Source organism: Asterias amurensis, chromosome 12 (genome assembly GCF_032118995.1).
Source record: "Asterias amurensis chromosome 12, ASM3211899v1".
NCBI lineage: Eukaryota > Metazoa > Echinodermata > Asteroidea > Forcipulatida > Asteriidae > Asterias > Asterias amurensis.
In genome coordinates, this window is record NC_092659.1 from 13,240,097 (window position 1) to 13,264,697 (window position 24,601).

The 24,601-nt window shown below is 37.4% G+C and overlaps 1 protein-coding gene across 1 annotated transcript; it reads left to right on the top strand.

Annotated features, from left to right (window-relative positions):
• The first annotated feature begins 3,739 nt into the window (after positions 1-3,739).
• On the top strand, positions 3,740-24,601 carry LOC139945424 (uncharacterized). The gene is made up of 4 exons (XM_071942773.1): positions 3,740-4,075; positions 4,479-4,533; positions 23,677-23,961; positions 24,216-24,601. The coding sequence occupies exons 1-4, from the start codon at positions 3,740-3,742 to the stop codon at positions 24,599-24,601; spliced, it is 1,062 nt and encodes a 353-aa protein (XP_071798874.1).

Here is a 24,601-nt window from a genome sequence, read left to right on the forward strand (position 1 = left end):
TGATATAAAATATATTTCTCTTTTTTGCTGCAGGTGATTAAAATTGCTTCTTACAAGTTGCATGAATTAGGATCACTCCTTGAGAAAGGCAATGACAAACCGTGTCCGAAACAATTATTTCAAAACGACTTCCTTAAGACTGGGTTGCTCTAAAAATCAAAGAAGTGGTGGCAGACTTTCAAAAATGGATTTCGTTTAAACTTTGCACAAGTGAAGGCCATCAACCAAAATGTAAAAATAAAGCATAAGTTTTGCATTTACACCTTCGTTGCCATGGCAACGGTCAAAAGTAGAAAATTACCATATTTCACCTAGTTTAGCTCTTTTCAGGAGTAAAAATTACCCAAAGTTAAGAGCTTCACTGTGTTAAAACCAAATAGTTGACCAACCTCTCAGCTGGATATGGTAAGTATACATCCTTAATCTTTCCAAAAATGCATTTGACAAAAGTACAGTTAATTGTGAATGGAAGATTCCATTATTTCAAAAAGGGGTGTTTTGGGGAAAAGTCAATTTGGGAAATACAGGGGGTTGCTAAAATTGTCAGAAGTCCCAAAGTAGCATATTTAGGAAAGTTTTGCTTCCAGGCATGAAAGATAAGATTCTGGTCTGTAAGAAAAAAAAAAAATTGGTATTTGTTGTACTGGGGAGCAGTGCTGCCACAAACTTCGTGCTTTTTTGGGAAAAAAGTGTGTTTATTTTCAAATTGTATAACAAAAAAATATGACTTTTTAAAAAAGTGTTAATTCCTTCAACCAAAGTGTAAAAAGAAAGCATAGTTTTTGCATCCGCACTTTGGTTGCCATGGCAACGGTTAAAAGTAAGAAAAATGCCGTATTTCACCTTATTTAGCTCTTTTCTTAAGTAAAAATTACCCAAAGTTGAGAGCTTCACTGTGTAAAGACCAAATAGATGACCTGCCTCTTAGCTGAATATAATAAATAAACATCCTTGGTCTTTCCAAAAATGCACCAGGTACAGTTAATTGTGGATGGAAGAATCCATTATTTCAAAAAGGGGTGTTTTGAACAAAGGTCAATTTGGGAAATAGAGGGGGTTGCTAAGTTTGTCAGAAATCCGAAAGTAGCATATTTAGGAAAGTTTTGCTACCAGGCTTGAAAGATAAGATACTGGTCTGTAGGAATTTCAAAAAAATGTTTTGTTATTTGTTGAACTGGGGAACAGTGTTGCCAGAAGCTTCGTGCTTTTTGGCAAATGTTTACATTTTAAGTTATAAAATAATGCTCTTTTTATGACTTTCTACATGCTTTTAAGCATGTAATGAAGACTGAAAAATATCAGGACAAATTATAATAAAGCATCTTATGACATGTAAGAAATCCTATTAAAGAGAATTATTGTGTTATTGTTTTTGCAAATAGTACATGTAGTACCATGTTTGAGGCAGTGTCACTACATGATACAGTTGCCCATTTTGTGCTCCACAGACATGAAAACACAAATAATCGCCCAATCACAACCGAAATGGAAATTGTTCCCTAAAGGAGACTGAAGACAGCACAAACTTTCCTACTATTAATGATGTGCAATGGGAGTTTAAAAAAGGAACTTTCAACAAAGGAGGCGCAGTGTTCACAGCGCTTTGTAATGCATTGTCAACAAAGTTTGATATGCTTGGGGGCTGGGCAGGGGAGGGGGGTATACAATCCAAAACTTAGGTCATTTAAAACGTGCTTGATCAATATTGTGTAGTCTACAAGACTACAGGGTGCTTATGAAAGGTGCCGGATTGATGGAAGACTTAAAAGTATTATTTTATTAATGTTATTAATTCAATCTGAAGAAAACAACTTCAGAGTGCATTTTTTTAGGCAGTACTGTTACAACAGGATACAATTGCCCAAGTTTTTCTCAAAAGTTTTTCTCAACATGGAAGGACAAATGTTGGCCCGAAATACGACCGAAATGAAAATATTTTGACTCTGAGACCCCTAGCAATGTCATTTTGAGGGCCAAAAATAGGGTAGCAATGTTGATTTTGCAATTGTCTAAAAAACATGCGCTAATGTTGTTCTAAAATAGCATTAGGGTAAAAGTTAGAGTAATATTTGTTTTTGTCTCAAGTAAAGCAAAGGACGACTCGTTGTATTGATGTGACAGGTTTTATCAAAAACAATATATGGAAAAAAAAATATGGTAAAATACAGTTTTTCAGAACCCAAAATCGGCCAAAAACTGCCGAAACACAAAATGAGCTGTTACCATGGCAACGGGCTATATAGTGATTTCAAAAAGGTTATTTTGTTTGAATGCACCTCTAGTCCCTTCCACCCATAACGTATTTTTTTTTAAATTAAAAATCACCTGAAAGTTACCTAATAATAATGTATTGTTGGCCATTTATTGCGTTTTCCCCTGCCAAAGTGCTAACTTTCCGGCAAAAGTGTGTTCGCGCACTTAAAATACCAAAACATTTTATTGCATTTTTATGTAGGTTGGTACCTTATCTTCCAACTATAAAAGTGTCATAATCCACAAAGTGCCTCTTTCGGACTTATGGCCCAATTCAATTCCCCTATTTTTCGCTTTAAAAGAATATGACAAAAACACCCCTATTTGAAATAGTGGTTTGATCCAAAGTTGATCGCACACTTAATTTTTACAACAAATTTCTGAAAGAGTAAACATGGTTGTGCAATATGTGTAAAAGAAAAACTTCAACCTTTTCTCCTTTAGACGTACCAGTGCTTTCAATTTACCTATATTTTGACACTTAAAAAAGGTAAAAACTTGGAAAATTTGCTGAAAATCTTATTTTGGCCGTAACCATGGCAACCAATGTCTGATATAACTTGTTTTTCGATATTTGTGTTTTGTGTACCCACACCTACTCATACATGGAGTTTTGCCAAAATCCATTTTTTGAAGTCTGCCAACATTTTAAAAATATCTTTGATTTTTACAGCAACCGAGTCTTAAAACGTCACATGTTTGGATGGCTGCATGCTAAAAATTGCTTCTTCTTCTTGAAAACAGTGACAAATTTGGGTGTTTTTCACACGGGCGTTTCTTTGATGGAACAGCGAAAATGTCAAGAGAAAATGTATGGGCATTGGGTTATTAATTTGCCTGCTTCCTCACACTGTCAAACTCATCGTGCTCGATTTTCCCAAAAAATAATAATGAATAGTTAATTGCAAACCGGGCCAAAGACAGGCGCTGCAAGCATTGTTCTGGTCTAAGAGCGACAATGCGGTTAAATCGGGCGAAAGTTTTGACCTTAACTGATGAACAATGCAATAATATAATACAAAATAATTGGTTTTCTCTTACCTATACTGTTCGACCTTAAACACAATCGCACGGTGGGTGAATTTTTTTATCGGTAAATTTAAAGGCGTTGGAAACTATTGGTAATTACTAAAAATAATCACCACAGCATAAAAACTAACTTCTTTCGTTAATGGAGAGCTGTTGATAGTATAAAACATTGAGAGAAACGGCTCCCTCTGAAGTAACGTAGTTTTTGAGAAAGAAATTATCGCAAAGTTATTTTTTTGGATGGTTAATAAAAGACAAGGTTTTGGCGAGATGTTTACACCTTTAAGTATGCAAGCCACCCCTCCCCCCCCCCCCCCCCGTTTTCTTGTTGGCTGTCAGCGTTCCATATCTCATAGCGAGGAGTGCACTCTCAAGAGGCTCAGTTTGTTGACTCAAGTGCCATTTCTTCATCTAACATTATTATCTTTTGTTTAGTAATTACAGCAAACAAACTGGAATGGCAGGTTGCTGTTTGAGTCTCGTTTTACTGTTAACTCTTGTGATAGTATCAGTTTCAAATGGCACATTTGATGGGTTGGTAAAGCATACCATTGAGTACACACCGTTTTGGTGTGTCGTTGTTGATTTCGTCTTAACCGGAAATGTCTACAAGAACGAAACTTTCCCAACACAGAAGATCTGCAAAAGGGCATGTCGCACCGACCCGAAATGTATCTCTATAAATTTCCAACTGAGAGGAGGGCAGTGTGAGTTTAGCAGCGCTAACCACGCTAACAGCTCTGGTGGATTGAGCGGAAAGACTGGGTGGATCTACATTTACAATTCACGCAAGGTAATTAAAAGTGTTAAACATTTTGAGTTAATCGGATAGACTAATTTTCAACTCAAGAGCATCATTGTCATTTTAAAGACGCAGGCATAGTCGTCATGACGAAACTATAATAAACATTCGCGCCACGAAAAGTCACTAGTGAGATGTACCCAACTAAATCAAAGTCCATACTAGCAAACAGTACAAAATATGCTGAATATAACCAATCAACGATACTTAAAATTCTCGGAACTTTTTACAGTAAGAGGAATTTACTTATCATTGACTCTTGATGGAGAGTATCTGAGAGTACCATCGAAGAATCTCGGCGCATTATCAACTGAATGAACGAGCTTTATAGCTGCATCGTGTAATTTCCCCATAACAACTACAGTTAATCTTGTTTTTCATTTTTCATTTACAGGAACAAATATGCGCCGCAGTTGGTATAGAAAAGATGCGCGGCTGTAAAGGCAGAGGTATGTTTTTATTACATGTTTTAATTGTGCGAAGAAATGAGCACCTTTAAATAATTATACTCCTTAATGGACACTATCGGTAATTGTCAAAGACTAGTCTTCACAGTTGGAGTTTCTCAACATTATGCATAACTTAACAAACCTGTGAAAATTTGAGCTCAATCGGTCGTCGAAGTTGCGACATAATAATGAAAGAAAAAACACCCATGGCACACTATAAAGTTGTGGCTTTCACATGCTTGATTTCGAGACCTCAATTCTAAATCTGAAGTATCGAAATCAAATATTCGTGGAAAATTACTTCTTTCTCGAAAACTACATTACTTTAGAGGGAGCCGTTTCTCACAATGTTTTATACTGTCAACCTCTCCCCATTACTTGTTACCAAGTAAGGTTTTATTCTAAAAGTTATTTTGAGAAATTATACCAATATACACAAAAAGGAACACAAAAGTGCAATCAGTGTTCAAAATAACACATTGTATTTCTCAGCAATACTCCAAAAGCACCAAATAACCACTGCCTTCAAATCCCGAAGCACAATACTGTTAAAGGGACACACCGGCTCACCGTTTACGCAATTTAGGGGTGTAAAATCATAAATAATGTTTTTATAGATGGTTGCTGTAAAAAAAAATCAAAATGTCACGTATATTTAGCGAAACATGATTTTAAAAAAACCAAAGCGGTAAAAGGCCAGCGTATACGTGTTTCCAGCCGTTGCAACTGTCAAATCTTCGTGACATTGTCGCACAATGTTGTAAGTAGACTGGTGCTTTGTTTATAGCAACGTTTTACTATGACGCAGCATAAGGATCCAGTCCCTCATCCCCCCCCCCCCAACTTCAAAATTTACGCCGTTCACATCACTCAGTCCAATCGTGCATGTTGTTTGTTTGCATTAGCAGACGAACCAACACATGTACGACTTATGCAAACACTCATTTCACCGCTTGAGGGCGCGCACACGAAGTCACAGCCAGAGCCGTATATTGTAACTCTCTATTACTACCTCTCAAGTAGAATATAAGTTTGAGTCTATTTGTTGAAGTATAGTGTCATGTTTTATTTAGGGATTTCAACATTGAAAAGTGAACAATAAACACTTTTTTTTTATAAACACCAAAAATAAAACAACCTTTTTAAGATAAAATTATTTTGGTTGATGACCCAACCATGCCCAACTGGTGTGTAATGATAATCAAGCACTGTTATACTAGATGCTTTCTGAGTCCTGCAGGAAAGAATTCACAGGGTTATTTTAACCCAAGACCTCCCGCATATTATTAGAGCAGATCTACATCAGATGTCAAGAGACCAGTTCGATAGTATTGTTTATTGACAATGGGTACAGCAAACAATTTAAAATAGATGTAATCCTACCTCAGTAGTTAGTTACCATCTGGATTCCCCCCCCCCCCTGCAGAACCAAGAAACCACCGACAGTGCTTTCATCAGTGTTCTAGTATTCTTGCAAAACCTAGTATTACATCTATTTTAATTAAATAATATTGTAGCAAACATAGCCAATCAACCTCTGGCCTGGCCAGTAGGCCCAATGGGTGGATGGGGTTGGGTGGATTAGTTCGGGAATTGATGTGGATCACTGTGGATCACAGCCCTGTCCCAGACTACCAATTATCACACAATCAACAATTAATTAAGACACAGGAGATAAGTTTAACTTTTGAGACGTGAGGTTTATTCTCACCAGCTCTGCCTTTTATAGGCCAACATAATACAAGTTTATAGAGCATTGCCCATAGTTTAACCAATTTGGGAATAACAGTGCGAGGACACGGTCTTCACTGTGCGTAATGACCGGGTTGGTGGCTGGTGCAGTTAATGGTCTTCGCACTGTTATTCCCATTAGTAAGTACCTTTTTAACGAAATAAACAGCTTAAAGGAACACGTTGCCTTGGATCGGACGAGTTGGTCAAAACAAAAGCGTTTGTAACCGTTTTTTATAAAATGCATATGGTTGGAAAGATGTTTTAAAAGTAGAATACAATAATCCACACAAGTTTGCCTCGAAATTGCGTGGTTTTCCCTATACTGTACGAACTAACATGGTCGGCCATTTATGGGAGTCAAAATTTTGACCCCCATAAATGGCAGACGTGTTAGTCGACGAGGTAAAAGGAAAACCACGCAATTTCGAGGCATGTTTGTGTGGATCATTGTATTCTACTTTTACAACATCTTTCTACCCATATGTATTTTATAAAAAACGGTTACAAACGCTTTTCAAAGACCAACTCGACCGATCCAAGGCAACGTGTTCCTTTAAGTGTCAATACGTCACGCTCTGCATACGATCGGTCAGTTAAAAAATTACATTGTAAACTTCGCGTGTGCAAAACCAAAAACAAAAACATTTAACCTAACCTTATTGACTTAATGAGGCTGGAAGATAAATTCGTTATCACAATCGCGGGAGTGAAATACAGAAAAATATAGCGCATCTGCGTCCCATCAGCCTGGTTGGATATGGAACGCATAATAAGGAAGTGCTATATTTTTCTGTATTCTACTCACGTTTTTTTGATAACTTGAAATTATCATCCCTTAATACATCCCCTTGTGATAAGATTTTGACCAATCAGTGCCTGAAAACTGTCCAAGGTATTTATTAATCAAACTTAAGACCAACTTAAAGACACTGGACACCATTGTAATTGGTGTATTTCAACATTTGATAAAATAACAAACCTGTGGAAATTTGAGCTCGATTGGTCTTCGAAGTTGCGAGATAACTATGACAGAAAAAACACCTTTGTCACACAAAATTGTGTGCTTTCAGTAGCCTTGCTCCTCAAGGCAGTCGCATTGTTCGCTCTGATGAAAAGACGCCGCTGTAAACCCACCCGTATATACTGTGCGACTGCGTGGTGCGTGTAATCACACCGCACGATAGTATACATTATAACACCCCTTGCAGGTATTGTGCCTGCTCATTGGTTTAGAGCGCGTCACATGACATGTCTTAGTTTTGCTAGACGACGGCCGTGTGATAGAGCGTCGGTTTGCCATGCGCTAGTCCGAAGACTAGCACATGGCGCCGTGCGCTAGTCCGACAGACTAGCACACGGCGTGCAGTACCCAGACGTCCGTTGCGTGTACGAGGATGATAAATTAATAGTCTGTAACCATTTCGGATTGTCCGACACTACATGCAACACAGTAGGTAAAAGTGTTTGCAATCTGTGTTCGCGTCGTCCGTGGAATGTAGCATTCAGGTCTGTAACTTAATAATAATAATACAGGTTTTAGAAATGTTTGGGGTGTTATAAAACAAATATTGACTGCTTTTACTCGTGCAATGGTTAAAAACTATGACTCCCTCGGTGATCCCCGGAGCGTTCTATTTTCCCTCGGCTTCGCCTCGGGAAAATAGAACGCTCCGTGGATCACCTCGGGAGTCATAGTTTTAACCATAGCACTCGAAGCAGTCAATATTTGTATATTATAACACCCCTTGCAAGTATTCTGCCTGCTCATTGGTTTAGAGCGCGTCACATGACATGTCTTAGTTTTGCCAGACGACGGCCGTGTGATAGAGCGTCGGTTTGCCATGCGCTAGTCCAACAGACTAGCACATGGCGTGCAGTACCCAGACGTCCGTTGCGTGTACTGGGATGATAAATTAATAGTCTGTAACCACTTCGGATTGCACGACACTAAATGCAACACAGTAAGTAAAAGTGTTTGCAATCTGTATTCGCGTCGTCCGTGGATTGTAGCATTCAGGTCTGTAACGTAATAAGAATTGTACAGTCATTAGACATGTTTGGGGTGTAATAAAACAAATATTGACTGCTTTTACTCGTGCAATGGTTAAAAACTATGACTCCCTCGGTGATCCCCGTAGCGTTCTATTTTCCCTCGGCTTCGCCTCGGGAAAATAGAACGCTCCGGAGATCACCTCGGGAGTCATAGTTTTTAACCATAGCACTCGAAGCAGTCAATATTTGTATACTATCACCCTCTCCCCATTACTCGTTACCAAGTAAGGTTTTATGCTAATAATTATTTTGAGCAATAACCAATAGTGTCCACTGCCTTTAAAGCCGGTTTATAGTCGTTGGAAATGTTGACGCATGATTCTAAAAAACACGGTTTATAGACATCATCACTAAGGCATATAGACTGTGTTTTTACAATCGCTGCGTCAAGATATTCATTGGGCGACTTCAAGGCCCTCATAACAATTCCTTTGCATCATTTTAGAGAGATTAGTAAAACAATGTCACAAAATTTATAAGCATGTACAACTAGTTAGTTACTTTGTGTGAAACTGGGCTCTATAGTCATAGCTGGTTTCTGAGTAGTCGGAAACCTGACTTACAGTAGAACTTAAGAATGAACTTTCCAAATTCTGTATCTGAAGCTGTAAGGACGCATCTAACCCATCCTAGGACGAGTAAGAGATAGGATAATCGTACCGCTTTGTGAAATCGGCTACTGGAGTTGTTTATTCTGATCCATCCATCATCATGTCATATAATACAGATGCTTTGGGGTTTTTGGGGTGGCTGTTCCTCCATCTGTACTGGTCTTACCATAAAGATCTTACTGGTCATCCTCGTACTCCTCCAAACACCAAAGATGACAGTACACCGGGCATGGAGAGGTCATGTCTTCATAAAAGGGCCATGATATAGGCCTACGGCTGCACAATTCATCTTCCATCCTTCCCTAGTTGAGGGGTGTTTTAATTCCTGAAGTGAAAGTATGAAAGTAATTTTCAGTTACCACCATGACAATTGTGTTTTATTTTTACCAGAGCAAATATTACCAGTGAAACTGGAAAGCCCAACCAGCCCTTCAATGGAAAAGTTTACGTATGGCGCCACCACTAAAAAGTTTAAATTCGTTAATGGAGGCAACTCTCAATTATCACATTGTATTTTGTTTTTATCTTTCTTGTCCTTTTCCCTCGATTTTAGCGAGTATGTATTTCTCACTCTAGTCTTAGTTTGCATAGACCTACTCGAATTTTAAATTATAGGAGCGACTCTTGTTTTGTCATTAAGTTTATATGGTTTATTGTCAGTTTCTCAATGAACTGAAAGAATTAAACAAACTTGTTCCTGAATCCCAATACAGTTTCTCGTCCGAGTTTTTGTTTAGAAATAATGTCATTATCATAATATTAATAGGGCATTTGATAGACAAAAATGTAAAGTATTATTAGTTTGCTTTATTTGCATTTCAATCAGAAACTTGTTCATACTTTTATCAAACTATCGATCGTCATGTTTTCCCCTCATTTCTATTCTCAATTTACAACTTCAACTGACAGACTAAAAACCTGACCAAGTGCACATTAATTTACCGTTTGAAGGAATTGCGCCGCCATTGTTCGGCCGCATGTTTATGCACGCAACATAGCGCAATGTACGGTGGCTGATCTCTACGGTGGCTGATCTCCGCCAACAAATAGACCCTTTTTCAGTAGGGCGTTATAACGCCCTAGCGTTATAACGCCCTATACGGCGTTATAAAGCCCTATTTTACGGCGTTATAACGCCCTAATAGTATTCATGCGTTTTGCACGTACGTACAACGTTCATTAAGCTCCTGGCCAATAAAAAGGTCTGCTTTGAAGACTCCATCCCAAGCCCCTCCCTCTACGGCTGTCCACATCCTTATAAATCCCCCAACGAGCCCCGGTTTTTCATTGTTGGTTTCTTTCACCCGCTTGGTTCGTAAGGAATGCCGTCGAGAATACAATGCTAATAACACTATACTCTTATACTAAAGGAGTTATCCAATCCCAAACCCACATCCCCAGTCGTTACGACTCTAATTCAGCCACCAGCAGTGGTGCAAAGTCTTTAAACCCCGTTGGAGAACCCGTTGAATGGCTGCATTATACATGTATATATAAAGTATACTTGTTTAACACGTTTCTGGTTTATTTTCAAGACAATCCATTATCTTGATCATCTATAGAAGACACATCTCTAATTGTTCTGATATAGTATTATTGTAAACAATGGGAAGGTTAAGCGAAAATAGTAGTTGTTCTTTTTGAGGGAGGGGTCGGTTAATTAGGAGATCACAACTTATATATAAAATAACAATCCTGTGGAAATTTAGGCTCAATCGGACATCGGAGTCGGGAGAAAATAACGGGAAAACCCACTCCTGTTTTCGCGCGTTTCGCCGTGTCATGACATGTGTATTATAACAAATCCGTAATTCTCGCTAACGAGAATTTATATTGTTTTACCGTTTTCTCAAAAAGTAAAGCATTTCATGGACTAATATTTCAAGAGAAGTCTTTCACCATTAAATTTTGTAAACCCTGTAACTTATTTGTAAATCAGCTGTGAACTTTTTTTTTCTGTACCGAAAGGGTCCACCAATGGCTTTAACTATCGATTTAAAAATCTTGCCCCATGCACCCACAATGTTTTGTAAAAATAAAAACACTTCTGCCGCTGACGGCGCAAGTAAAAATGACAATAGACCTTTTCGCAAATACAGGGGCGCGCGCGTAAAGCTTGGAATTAGATGCATTGTGGTCTAACTGGTAGCAAAATTTGATTCATATATATCCCACAATGCACCTCATTCAACAGTCTGCGCTTGCGCATTGGTATTTGCGATAAGGTCTATGCTTTGACGTCATGTCCTCTTGATATTTGTTTGGCTCTTGTGATTTACCTACTGCAGAGGGCTGGGCCGGATTTCAAGGCTCTGCTTATACCGTAAGCAAGGAATCGGCGCTTACGAAAGCAGGGAATTATTTGCTTACGGCAAGCGTATTTAACGGGTTAAAGGTCACTGGTCACTGGGTCAATGGGACTCAATGTGCTGTTCTTGGATGTGTTGGTTTATATGCATACTGATGGAGCGTGATGACAAAGAAGGCAAAATCTTAGTTCTATACAAATTGTACACTGAAAGGGAATTCCGCCATTGGTCTCTTGAACCGTTATTTAGTGTTTGTGCAGTGAGGCATTTCGTCTCGGTAAAATTATCAAGAACCAGGGGTGGGTTTCACAAAGGTAGTCCTAACTTAGGACTAGTCCTAGGCAATGCTAAGAGATAGGACTGGTCCTAAGTTAGGACCAGTAACTCATCCTAACTTGGGACTTGTCCTATCTCTTAGCATTGCCTAGGACTAGTCCTAAGTTAGGACTACCTTTGTAAAATCCACCCCAGGCCTCGTTGGGATTAAACCACTACTTGAAAACCTCTTCACTACTTATTGATTCCCTTATTTAACACGGATATCGACTTGGTACCAATGCCGCAGAACGTTGAAATTAGTTCGACTTGTCCCGTGGAAATAGTGTCACGATAGCTGCAAACCTCTGCGAAAAAGTATTCAACTATTCTCGTCTCGGGGTAATGATAATTGATTGCCTCTGAATCATCAGAGTAACCATTGATGACGTATGTTTTGTGCGCATGTGCACTAACTTGATCTCAACAACTTAAGTGGGGTACTAAGATAAGTGGAGTACTTGGATGTTTTGTGAATAGCTACTTGAGCGCCCCACTTAAGTTAGCAGGGTGTGTGCTTTAGACTTCAGTTTAAACTTAAGTACTCCACTAAGTTAAGTTTCGTGAATACCGCCCCAGGGCATTAACCAGTTTCAATAACTCATGAACAGAAACTGCAACTTGCAATATGAAATACATGCAGTAGTTCGATATTTATTTTTTAAGAACATACAATTTTATCTGAGTATGCCTGCTTATAAACATGCCACAATCAAATTCGTAAGTAAACATAGTAATATTAATAATAATAATATAGGTTTTTCTCGGTCAATTTCGGAAAATGAGCAGCCAATGTCATTTTTCAAGCGTTTTTAAGAATGCACAAAGTCCAGAATTGACTGCCCAAAATGAAATTGAATGCCTTAACGCACGTTTGATTAGTTTTTTTTTATAAATTGAATGACGTAAGAGTACATTTGACTAGTTAAGTCTTAAAATGAAATCGAATGACCCTTTTCAGAAGCATTCGATTACGTGCGAAATAGAATAGGCTGGTGGTTAAATTGGCTGCTCATTTTCCGATTGACCGAGAAAACCTATAATAATAATAATTTCGTTTTGAGGCATTGAAGTTCGACTAGAGATTTTGCTGATTTAATAATTGTCAATCTCGTAAAGAGGCAATCAATAATTTCGCTAAACGAGGATTCAACCAAGTATACGACTAACGAAATACGATAAACAGATAAACTGTTTTAAAGGGCAACTGTTTCGTACCTTCGCTTTTAAATCAAGCGAACCTTATGTTCTTGTTTTATGTTTCCAGTAGTCTTTACCTGGGCCCCATAAGGATTGTTCTCTTCCTTACTTTTTCGGGAGAGCTTTAATGGTTGACTGAGCAATACTTAATAATTGAGTGTGTTTGAATGTGGTTTTTTTTTTGTGGTAATGTTTTTCTCGATTTTGTTTTGTTTTTGTAAATATTTTCAAAGTACCAATCTGTTGGCGTGCAAGACATCTTGGCATACATAGTTCAAAAGTGCCAACTAATGAACCGCACACATTTAACAATTATAAGTAAACAAAAAGATAACCAAGCGTTTTTAAGATTGCACCAATTCCATAACTGACTGCCCCAAAATTACATTGAATGACTAAATGCACGCCTCAAAAAAAAAAAAAAAAAAAAAAATCCTGCGAATTTAAGTGATAAATTTATTAAAGCCATTATACACTTTCGGTAAACAGTATTGTCAAAATCCCACACTTCGTGTATCACAACTTATATATAAAAATAACAATCCTGTGGAAGTTTAGGCTCAATCGGACATCGGAGTCGGGAGAAAATAACGGGAAAACCCACTCCTGTTTTCGCGCGTTTCGCCGTGTCATGACATGTGTTTTAAATAAATCCGTAATTCTCGCTATCGAGAATTGATAATTGTTTTAATGTTTTCCCAAAAAGTAAAGCATTTCATGGACTTATATTTCAAGGGAAGTCTTTCACCATTACCTTCTGTAAACCCTGTAAATTATTTGTAAATCTGTGAACTTTTTTTTCTGTACCGAAAGGTCCCAATGGCTTTAAACCGAATGACGTAAAAGTACATTTGAACTAGTCTTATTGAAATCGAATGACCCTTTTCTGAATATATATTTTTTTAGAGAAAGGGAGAGAAAACATGACGACCGGTTGTCTGTCATTAAAACTCCACGATTTTTTCAGCAATAATCTAAAGCATGATTCAATAAACGTGCTCCTTATTCTAAATTGTTAAGCCTACAAAATAATGAGAAGCACTGGGGTGGGGTTTAGCAGTTTAATTATTTTGATTCAATAATTGTGACACTCCTATGTTCCGACACACCCCATATTCCCGGACACATATTCCAACCCCTATATTCCAAACCACTCACACATTCAACCATAAAGCTTTAAAGCTTTTTCCAAGAATTCACTATAATTTTCATTTATTTAATTTTTATGAAACATCGCCAACTAACTAATTTTATTTGTCTAATAGAATAACAACCACTCCTTGTCAATACTGAGGTCGTCTTTTGGGCGGCGCCCTCTTTTTTTTTTAGGTAGTAGGCCTCGCCTTTATACACTAACTGACTATAACAGAGACAGTTTCCTTTTTGTGTTTTTCCCCATTAAAAACACTTGTTTAAGTCTCTATTTAAATTAAAGACACACAATCCATGTCCGACGGATATATGGCCATACTGAACTCCACAGAAAGTTTTATTATTTATTATTATAGCGCATTTCCAAAATAAACCAATACACTTTACAATAAAAATTGAAATAAAATATAATATAGGGGGGTCTCTAGGCCTTTTTTGAAAAATGTAACGTTGTGTAGCGTAATATGAATCATTTTTTCAAAAAAAGCAATGGCCTACTTACTTATGGAAGGACAATCCCGTTGCCTGACTCAGTTTCCCCTCCTCCTCCGGGCAATTAACGGCAGCGCACACCTTCACCATTACCTTTTGTTAGTTTTTTCGACCAAATTTCAGCATTTCACCTCAAAAATACAAATTAAAACGAAGAAAAGTTCTCCACGTGTGCAGAAACTCCGTTTGAAAGTGCACAATCGCGTATCGTGTGACGAACCGACTTCACCCGTTTAAAAAAATACGCGCGCGGCCTGCGTTTGGACGCAATGTCCTATCCAGTCAGTATAGACTGTGCAAGTCTCGCACGTAGCGAAAACAAGAACTTAATTCGAAAAAAAGTATATTTTTGTACAAAACCAAATTGTATTGAAATTGTTATTTGTTAAAAAATTCTTAAAGATTATTATTTTTAACGTACTTTTTGTATAATTATTATTTTAATTCGTGTACATAATAATTGTTTTGTTTAAATTAACGTAAAAATTATACATTTATCGGGACGAGGATCGCTGTTCACATCGCCCTGGATGGTTTTTCTAATACACCCCGTTTGTGAATCACGTCCAATTGGTGCGATCATCACATAGGTTCAGCGATAATGGGAACGTCAATTGGGTAATATTCTTAATTGTTTAGAGTAAACCGGAAACTGGAGGTCAAGTTTTTTTCTTTAGTTTGCTTCGTTAATTTGTTGAATTGATTTTACTTTTCTGTTTTTAATTACTTATTTTTACATTCCCAAGAACATATTCACTTTTTAGAGACATAACTTATGTTAAACTAAAATTATTGGCAGAACAAAATCTCCCCAACGTAAAACTCCATTAGGTTGGGAACACAATGGTCCCGGAAATTCAATTTCTCGCGAGACTTGCACAGTCTATAATGGAGATCAATGGTTATAACGCCCTAATAGACTGTGCAAGTCTCGCGCGCACCGGAGTGAGAAAACACGACAACTGAAGAACTTAATTTTTATATGAATCAAGTCTTTGCTTTAATGTTTTCTTAATGCCGATTCGGAACAACAACAAAAACCATTAGAGCTTGTTTAAATTAGTTTTAGCTCTTTAAACTAATACACAATTATCGGTTAAAGTCTATGTATAGACAAAAGTAAAACTCTGGGACAAGGATGTTTGTTTGATCTTAAATGTTTCTAAACCCCCTTTGTAAATCTACGCCCGAAGGTGAAACTACTGAAAGCTGGTTTATTCGCGGACGCACAATGGTCGCAAGGGCGTTAGATAAACGCGTGACGCATTTTAAAGAGGAAGCCGACGCCTAAGCGACCAATGAAAAGGCTTTCCACCCCGCGCGGCCAAAACATGCGTCTGCGTAAGTTTCGTGATCGGAGATGGGCACAAATTCTTAATTTTTTACAAGTAACCTGACCTGAGGTCAAGTTTAAGTATCGGTTTTTCTTCGTTATTATGTTGACTTCATTTTTACTTTTATATATGTTGTTAATTAGTATTACATTTTTAACAACATATTTTTATGTCATTTGTATGGTCATAAACTATATTAAACTAAAGTAATGGACGAAACAAAATCTCCCCAACGTAAAACTCCATAAGGTTGGGACCACAAAGGTCCCGGAAGTTCAAATCTGCGCGAGACTTGCACAGTCTATAACGCCCTAATAGACTGTGCAAGTCTCGCACGTAGCGAAAACGAGAACTTAATTCGAAAAAAAGTATATTTTTGTACAAAACCAAATTGTATTGAAATTGTTATTTGTTAAAAAATTCTTAAAGATTATTATTTTTAACGTACTTTTTTATGGCGTGTCAAACGTTGCATTATTCGATAATGTACAATATATGTGCGATGTTTCTCATATATATGCGATAATTGTCATATATGTGCGATATTCATTTGATGTATGCAATAAATGTAATATATATGCAATAAATGTAATATATATGCAATAAATGTAATATATATGCAATAAATTGTAATATATGTGCGATAAATTGTAATATATGTGCGATAAATTGTAATATATGTGCGATAAATTGTAATATATGTGCGATAAATTGTAATATATGTGCGATAAATTGTAATATATGTGCAATAATTTGCAATATATGTGCGATAATTTGCAATATATATGCGATAATTTGCAATATATGTTTGATAATTTTGTAGTATATTATATGCGATCATTTGTATGCGATGTTTTGTGACGGTATACATATGCGATAATTTAATATACATGTGCGATGTTCGTTCTTATATATGTGCGAAAACGGAATTGTGGGATATAGTATGGCTTCCTGTCCACTTGATCCCCGTATCCGTAATGTTTTAGATCGGGCCAGACTATACTCTGGACGGTATAGTATGGTTCCTATGGTTCAATGAGATTGGCGTAGGGTTTATAGTGATGGTCAGGGTACGAGACTCGAGCAGCGTATTTCCGAAACAGCCAGCCAGCCGCGTATTCGGATAATAGAACACATACAGTACAGGGAGGTGACAAAATGTTGCATTTTGCTCAAATCTGAAGGTGAAGATCTGTTTTACTCGAACGAATTCTGCAATATTAGCATAATTTAGATATGTTAATTGATAATATGTCAATTTCATAGCTTCACATGATTAAAAAAATAATTTATAAAAAGTGAAAAACATTAACAAAACGTCAAAAAATGACCCGCAAACAAAAAGGCAAAAATTTGTATTTTGTATTTTTTGCATTTTTTAATATGTCAAAAAATCATCACTGTGAAATACAAAACCATAACTTGAAAAGAATTTATACCCTTCATTAAAACAAAACATTTAGTTTGTAATCCAGAACTTTCAAGACTAATATAGTGGGCGTATCAAATTTTGGAGCTGGGTAAATTTGGTTCACTATCTAGTGGTTAATTAACCACAGTTATTCTGACGCCATTGTCAATGTACATTCCGCCCAATTACATAGACGGTGGACTTAAACACAATTTGAAAAGAATTTGAACCCTTCGTTAAGACAAAAAGTTGCTTTCTTGTTCCAGAATCTTGAAGGAAGATAGACTAAACGTATCAAATTTTGAGCTGGCTAAATTGGTCAACTATTATTGATTCTGCAATAAAAAGAAAATGTTTGTCTTATCAATTACTAAATAATTTTTTTTATTGTTCGTAAGCATATACTCTTATGTTTGAAAGAAAAACACTTCTATTTCCAGGTGACTTTAAATTGTAGAACAGTTAAAGTTAGTAAATTACCGAGCTTTATCTGAAACACTCATGATTGATTATTTTTAATTGTTGTCAATAAAATTTAAAAGTTCTTGTGCTATAAAAATTCAACTGTGTCTTGTTTGCAAAATCATTTTTCAAATTTTTGGAATATTAAGCACCACATTTATAGTTATGGTGTTGTATTTCACAGTGATGTTTTTTGACATATTAACACAAAATACAAATTTTTGCCTTTTTGTTTGCGGGTCATTTTTTGACGTTTTGTTAATGTTTTTCACTTTTTATAAATTATTTTTTTAATCATGTGAAGCTATGAAATTGACATATTATCAATTAATATATCTAAATTATGCTAATATTGCAGAATTCGTTCGAGTAAAACAGATCTTCACCTTCAGATTTGAGCAAAATGCAACATTTTGTCACCTCCCTGGGGCCTTTCTCAAACCACGGCTTGGGCTCCGGCTCAGGCTTAGGCTCCGCGCGCTGTGTACTCAGCTCGGCCTTTAACATGCATTTTTAGCGCGTATTGCTGATTGTACCAGCACGCGGAGCCTGAGCCGGAGCCTAAGCCGAGGTTTGAGAAAAGCCCCTGTACTGTATGTGTTCTATTATCCGAATACGCGGCTGGCTGGCTATTTCGGAAATACGCTGCTCGAGTCTCGTACCCTGACCATCACTATAAACCCTACGCCAATCTCATTGAACCATAGGAACCATACTATACCGTCAAGAGTATAGTCTGGCCCGATCTAAAACATTACAGATACGGGGATCAAGTGGACAGGAAGTCATACAATATCCCACAATTCCGTTTTCGCACATATATAAGAACGAACATCGCACATGTATATTAAATTATCGCATATGTATACCGTCACAAAACATCGCATACAAATGATCGCATATAATATACTACAAAATTATCAAACATATATTGCAAATTATCGCATATATATTGCAAATTATCGCACATATATTGCAAATTATTGCACATATATTACAATTTATCGCACATATATTACAATTTATCGCACATATATTACAATTTATCGCACATATATTACAATTTATCGCACATATATTACAATTTATCGCACATATATTACAATTTATCGCACATATATTACAATTTATCGCACATATATTACATTTATTGCATATATATTACATTTATTGCATATATATTACATTTATTGCATACATCAAATGAATATCGCACATATGTGACAATTATCCCATATATATGAGAAACATCGCACATATATTGTACATTATCGAATAATGCAACGTTTGACACGCCATACTTTTTGTATAATTATTATTTTAATTCGTGTACATAACAATTGTTTTGTTTAAATTAACGTAAAAATTATACATTTATCGGGACGAGGATCGCTGTTCGACATCGACCTGGATGGTTTTTCTAATAAACCCCGTTTGTGAATCGCGTCCAATTGGGGCGATCATCACATATGTTCAGCGATAACGGGAACGTCAATTGGGTAATATTCTTAATTGTTTAGAGTAAACCGGAAACTGGAGGTCAAGTTTTTTTTTTTTAGTTTTCTTCGTTAATTTGTTGAATTGATTTTACTTTTCTGTTTTTAATCACTTATCACATTCCCAAGAACATATTCCCTTTTTAGAGTCATAACTTATGTTAAACTAAAATTATTGACAGAACAAAATCTCCCCAACGTAAAACTCCATTATGTTGGGACCACGATGGTCCCGGAAGTTCAATTTCTCGCGAGACTTGCACAGTCTATTGAGAAATAGGGCGTTATTACGCCCCAATTTTACGGCGTTATAACGCCCTATTAGGGCGTAATAACGCCCTATACAGCGTTATATCGCCCTAATTTACGGCGTTATAACGCCCTAATTGAGTAATAGACTGTGCAAGTCTCGCGCAGATTTGAACTTCCGGGACCATTGTGGTCCCAACCTTATGGAGTTTTACGTTGGGGAGATTTTGTTTCGTCCATTACTTTAATCTAGTGTAGTTTATGACCATAAAAATGACATATGTTGTTAAAAATGTAATACTAATTAACAACATATATAATAGTAAAAATAAAGTCAACATAATAACGAAGAAAACCGATATTTAAACTTGACCTCAGGTCAGGTTACTTGTAAAAAATTAAGAATTTGTGCCCATCTCCGATCACGAAACTTACGCAGACGCTTGTTTTGGCCGCGCGGGGTGGAAAGCCTTTTCATTGGTCGCTTAGGCGTCGGCTTCCTCTTTAAAATGCGTCACGCGTTTATCTAACGCTCTTGCGACCATTGTGCGTCCGCGAATAAACCAGCTTTCAGTAGTTTCCGATTCGGGCGTAGATTTACAAAAGGGGTTTCAAAACACTTAAGATCAAACAAACATCCTTGTCCCAGAGTTTTACTTTTGTCTATACATAGACTTTAACCGATAATTGTGTATTTGTTTAAAAAGCTAAAACTAATTTGAACAAGCTCTAATGGGTATTTTTGTTGTTCAGATTCGGCATTAAGAAAAAATTAAAGCAAAGATTTGATTCATAAAGAAATTAAGTTCTTCAGTTGTCGTGTTTTCTCGCTCCGGTGCGCGCGAGACTTGCACAGTCTATAGGCATAGATATAAAATAGAATAACTAGATCGGCCGCGCGTACATACGCGGGTTCTGGCATGGGGGCTGCCATTGCCTATCTCCCGTGTACATTTTCTGTGCGTTGCCGTCAGCACGTGACTTGTTGCCGTCAGCACGTGACATTTAGCGCGTCAAAGGCCTATCTCCCGTGTTCATTTTCGCGCGTCGCCTTTCGAACGTGAATTATTTACCGCGTCCATGGCGAACAACACTTTTTTTCTACACAGGCAATGGCGCGTATGTACGCGCGGCCGATCTAGTTATTTAATTCTATATCTATGGTAAAAGGGCGTTATAACGCCCTATTAGGGCGTAATAACGCCCTATACGGCGTTGTAACGCCCTAATCTACGGCGTTATAACGCCCTAAATTACTACCTATCAAAAATTTTCATTCAAATTGATGCGTAGTTTAAAAACCTTTTAAAGTCACACGTGGTCTCCGACCCCTACTTTTATACTCTTTGTATGACCGTGATGATGAGCATGTTGATGAACATGTTGGGCAACTCGTATTAGTTGTAAATAAGGAACACGTTGCCTTGGATCGGACGAGTTGATCTATAAAAAGCGTTTGTTATAAAATGCACATGGGTAGAAAGATGGTTTAAAAGTAGAATACAATGATCCATACAAATTTGCCTCGAAATTGCGTGGTTTTCCTTTTACTTTGCGAACTAACACGGTCGGCCATTAATTGTTGGAGTCAAAAATTAGACTCCCATAAATGGCCGACCGTGTTAGTCACAAGGTAAAGGAAAACTGCACATTTTGCGAGGCTTGTTGGGTGGATCATTGTATTCTACTTTTAACAATATGTTTCTACCCATATGCATTTTATAACAAACGGTTACAAACGCTTTTAAAAGACCAACTATAGACCGATCCAATGTTTTTATATATTCTTGTTCAAGTTTTGTAAAGTGTTTTATGTTTTCTTCACAAGTTAAGGGCTAAAGCGTGTTATTATTCTACTCTTCCACAAGTTGCATGTTTTCCAAAGGGAGAAGTTAAAGAATACAACAGCGCTTTCCAGCCAATCTGTCTTTTTAAAAGTAATTATATTATGCCAAAGAATTCAGAAAAAAAATATGTAAACTTGTTGATTTAGCATCCGTTTTAAAAAACAAAATATGGGGATAGCATACAAATTATATTTATTAAATAATTTCCACAGAAAAGACGCCTATCGAGTATCGATTAATGTTAGCATAAAACCATCAGCTAAAAGCAAGGTCCATGGTGACAATCATTTTTCTAGTCCTCAATCACGAAGGGTGATAATATGTCAAGTACATATATAGCAAGAATAAAAAATATATAAAAAATAAAACTCACAGTTAAATTATCAGCACTTTTATTTTCTGGAAACACTTTGTGCTTAAAAAACCGTGCGACAGAAAACTTCCTAGGAAGAAGGGTTCTATGTAAGGGCAAAATTGTGTGATGCATTCATAATAATAGATAGAGTCCTTATGAAAGGAAACCTCTGGTGCAAATTTTTACTTCGTTATGGTACTCTTTCAGAGCAAATTTGAACCGTGATGGGATTAATGGTCTGTACATTCCAAATAGAAACGTGCTGCTCAGTCAGAAGGGTAACTTACTTTTGGGGTTGATTGAATGTCACCGAAAATCAGGAATTAACCGAAACCTAGTTCCTGTCCCCAAAAAAACAACAGACCGATATAATCATGTAATTAGAAGATTTGAGATTTCGACAAAATTCCAATCGGAAATGTACTAAATACAATAGCAATACGGCATTTGATATCGTTTTAATGTGAGTTTTGAAATTTGTAGTATTTTCTCCAGGATTCTGCTCCACCCCCATCCCCACCGATAAAAGCTGTGGCACTGTTTGCACCATTAAAAAACTTCCTTCCGTCTTTGGGGGGGGGGGGGGGGGGGGCAGCCGATGACAATCATGAAAGTGTCTAAACATTTTTTTAAAAAACAAAATTTTGAGGAAAAAATCACGTCATCAAGGGAGGCTAGCTATTTTTATTTATTTTTGGGGGGCGTATATTACGCCCTAATTAGGGCGTTATAACGCCGTAAAATTAGGGCGTTATAACGCCCTATTACTTAAAGGAACACGTTGCCTTGGATCGGTCGAGTTGGTCTTTGAAAAGCGTTGTAACCGTTTTTTATAAAATGCATATGGGTAGAAAGATGTTGTAAAAGTAGAATACAATGATCCACACAAACATGCCTCGAAATTGCGTGGTTTTCCTTTTACCTCGTCGACTAACACGTCGGCCATTTATGGGGGTCAAAATTTTGACTCCCATAAATGGCCGACCATGTTAGTTCGCACAGTAGAAGGAAAACCACGCAATTTCGAGGCAAACTTGAGTGGATCATTGTATTCTACTTTTAAAACATCTTTCCAACCATATGCATTTTATAAAAACGGTTACAAACGCTTTTGTTTTGACCAACTCGTCCGATCCAAGGCAACGTGTTCCTTTAATTAGGGCGTTATAACGCCGTAAATTTGGGCGTTATAACGCCGTATAGGGCGTTATTACGCCCTAATAGGGCGTTATAACGCCGTAAAATAGGGCGTTATAAACGCCCTTTTGAAAAAGTGTTTATTTGTTGGCGGAGATCAGCCACCGTAGGTTTGGGAGTGGATTATGGTGGTCCGTGCAGGCATGGTTTCTCTTTATGCGTCGTGAGCTGGCGTGGTCTGCCATTTTGTGGAGTCAAAGTGGCCGACCGTGTTTGTTCGCGACGTGGGGGAAGATCGAGCAGTTTCGGGGGGTGTTTGTGTGGATTATTCTGCTCTACTCTCGTATTGTCTATCCGGCCGCATGCAGTCTAAAGTAGGGGACGGTCTCGGGTGCTTTTTGGTGATCAACTCGACCGATCCGGGGCAACTTGCTCTTTAATGTGTTTCTGTCACAAATTTGTTGCCTGTGTGGTTATACATCAATATTTTTTTTATTTTTTTTATTTTTATTTTTTTATATAATAGTATAATGTTTTTAATGACTATTTTGTAAACTGTGCATTTCGGCTTTTTAGCCGCTGTATTGCAGTGTTTTAATAAATAAACCATGAATAATAATAATAACAAAAATCTTTTTCGTCAACTATTCGTTAATAATTTTCTGATTTTTTTTTTTTTAATTTGGCTAAGTATGTTACTTTTAGACGGCTGGAAGTAAAACTAGCCGGAAGGTCACGTGATTGTTTGTACCACTTTTTGGTTAGAAAATCACGCGACCTGCGTTTTTGTCTTAAACAGCTAAATTTGACGGGGGTTTTTAGGGACTGTTCTTCTTCATTCCTGGAATACCGTTGAATTCATTTCTTAGTCTATTTTGTAGCCCAAATAGCCCGATTCGGCCGGTGTGCCCCTTTAACAAACTCGGGACACTTTTACCAGACAATAAATGAAATTGTTTTATAATTCAGATTTCACTCTTGTGACAGATCGTATAAATTGGCCCTCTGGTGTTTACGGTTTACCAACGCCTACAAGTGGTTGCCCAACTGGAGTCATCTGGGAAACTGGTTCCCGTTATCAAGACACGGAAGACACAGGATCGTATAACTACTGGTACCCATCCACTGGCATTCATCTCCTTGGACCGTATGGGAAGGATGACATGACACAGAACTTCTGCATGAAGACACGTGATCATACGGACGAGGCTGAGGGTGACTGGCCGCAGGGGAGATACTGTGTGTTCAAGTACGGACCAAACTGTCCAAAAAGTAAGGCTTGATTTCCTATAAGAACAACGCATCAAACACTGAATCAATTTTTTTGTATTGTTTTGTCTGTGCGTCGAAAGTTTCATGTTTTACTACACAGAGAAGACAATAAAAAGTTTAATGGTGAAAGGTCCCCTTTTTCTTTTATTAAAAACCTGTGATTATAGGGCAGTTAGACTTTAGGTCTTACTTATAAAAACATTTTGTATTGAGAAAAGTAATAGAAAATAATGTTATTGTTACCCTTTTAACAGTGATGTCGTCTGGTTTCATCTTTTGGGATGACGAAGACAGCAACAACCACAACGAAGTGCAAGGCACCGTACCATCAGGAGTGTACGACCAGGATACCCTCATCTACTACTGCTGCATGACCGATGGTGACGTATCCCAGCCGATCAGCTTGCCTACTCAGAATCCTTTCTACCTGTTCCCGTATAACTCGGAGCAGTGCCAGACCGTCCAAGGCATGGAAGCGACTCAGGAGTATTTTCGATGGGACGAACAAGACTACCAATTAAGGGAAGACAAATCTGGGGGATCCCATCCGTACCTCACAGCGAGATCTACGGATACGTCGCCAAGAGACAACATTGTACACTACTGTTACTATGAAGCCATCGAATCCTTGATTCGTTAA

Excerpts from the sequence above, each read along its gene's own strand:
- LOC139945424 (XM_071942773.1), top strand. The coding sequence starts at position 3,740 with ATGGCAGGTTGCTGTTTGAGTCTCGTTTTACTGTTAACTCTTGTGATA. Across the intron at positions 4,076-4,478 it reads ACATTTACAATTCACGCAAG|GAACAAATATGCGCCGCAGT; the intron begins GTAATTAAAAGT and ends TTTCATTTACAG. Across the intron at positions 23,962-24,215 it reads CGGACCAAACTGTCCAAAAA|TGATGTCGTCTGGTTTCATC; the intron begins GTAAGGCTTGAT and ends CCCTTTTAACAG.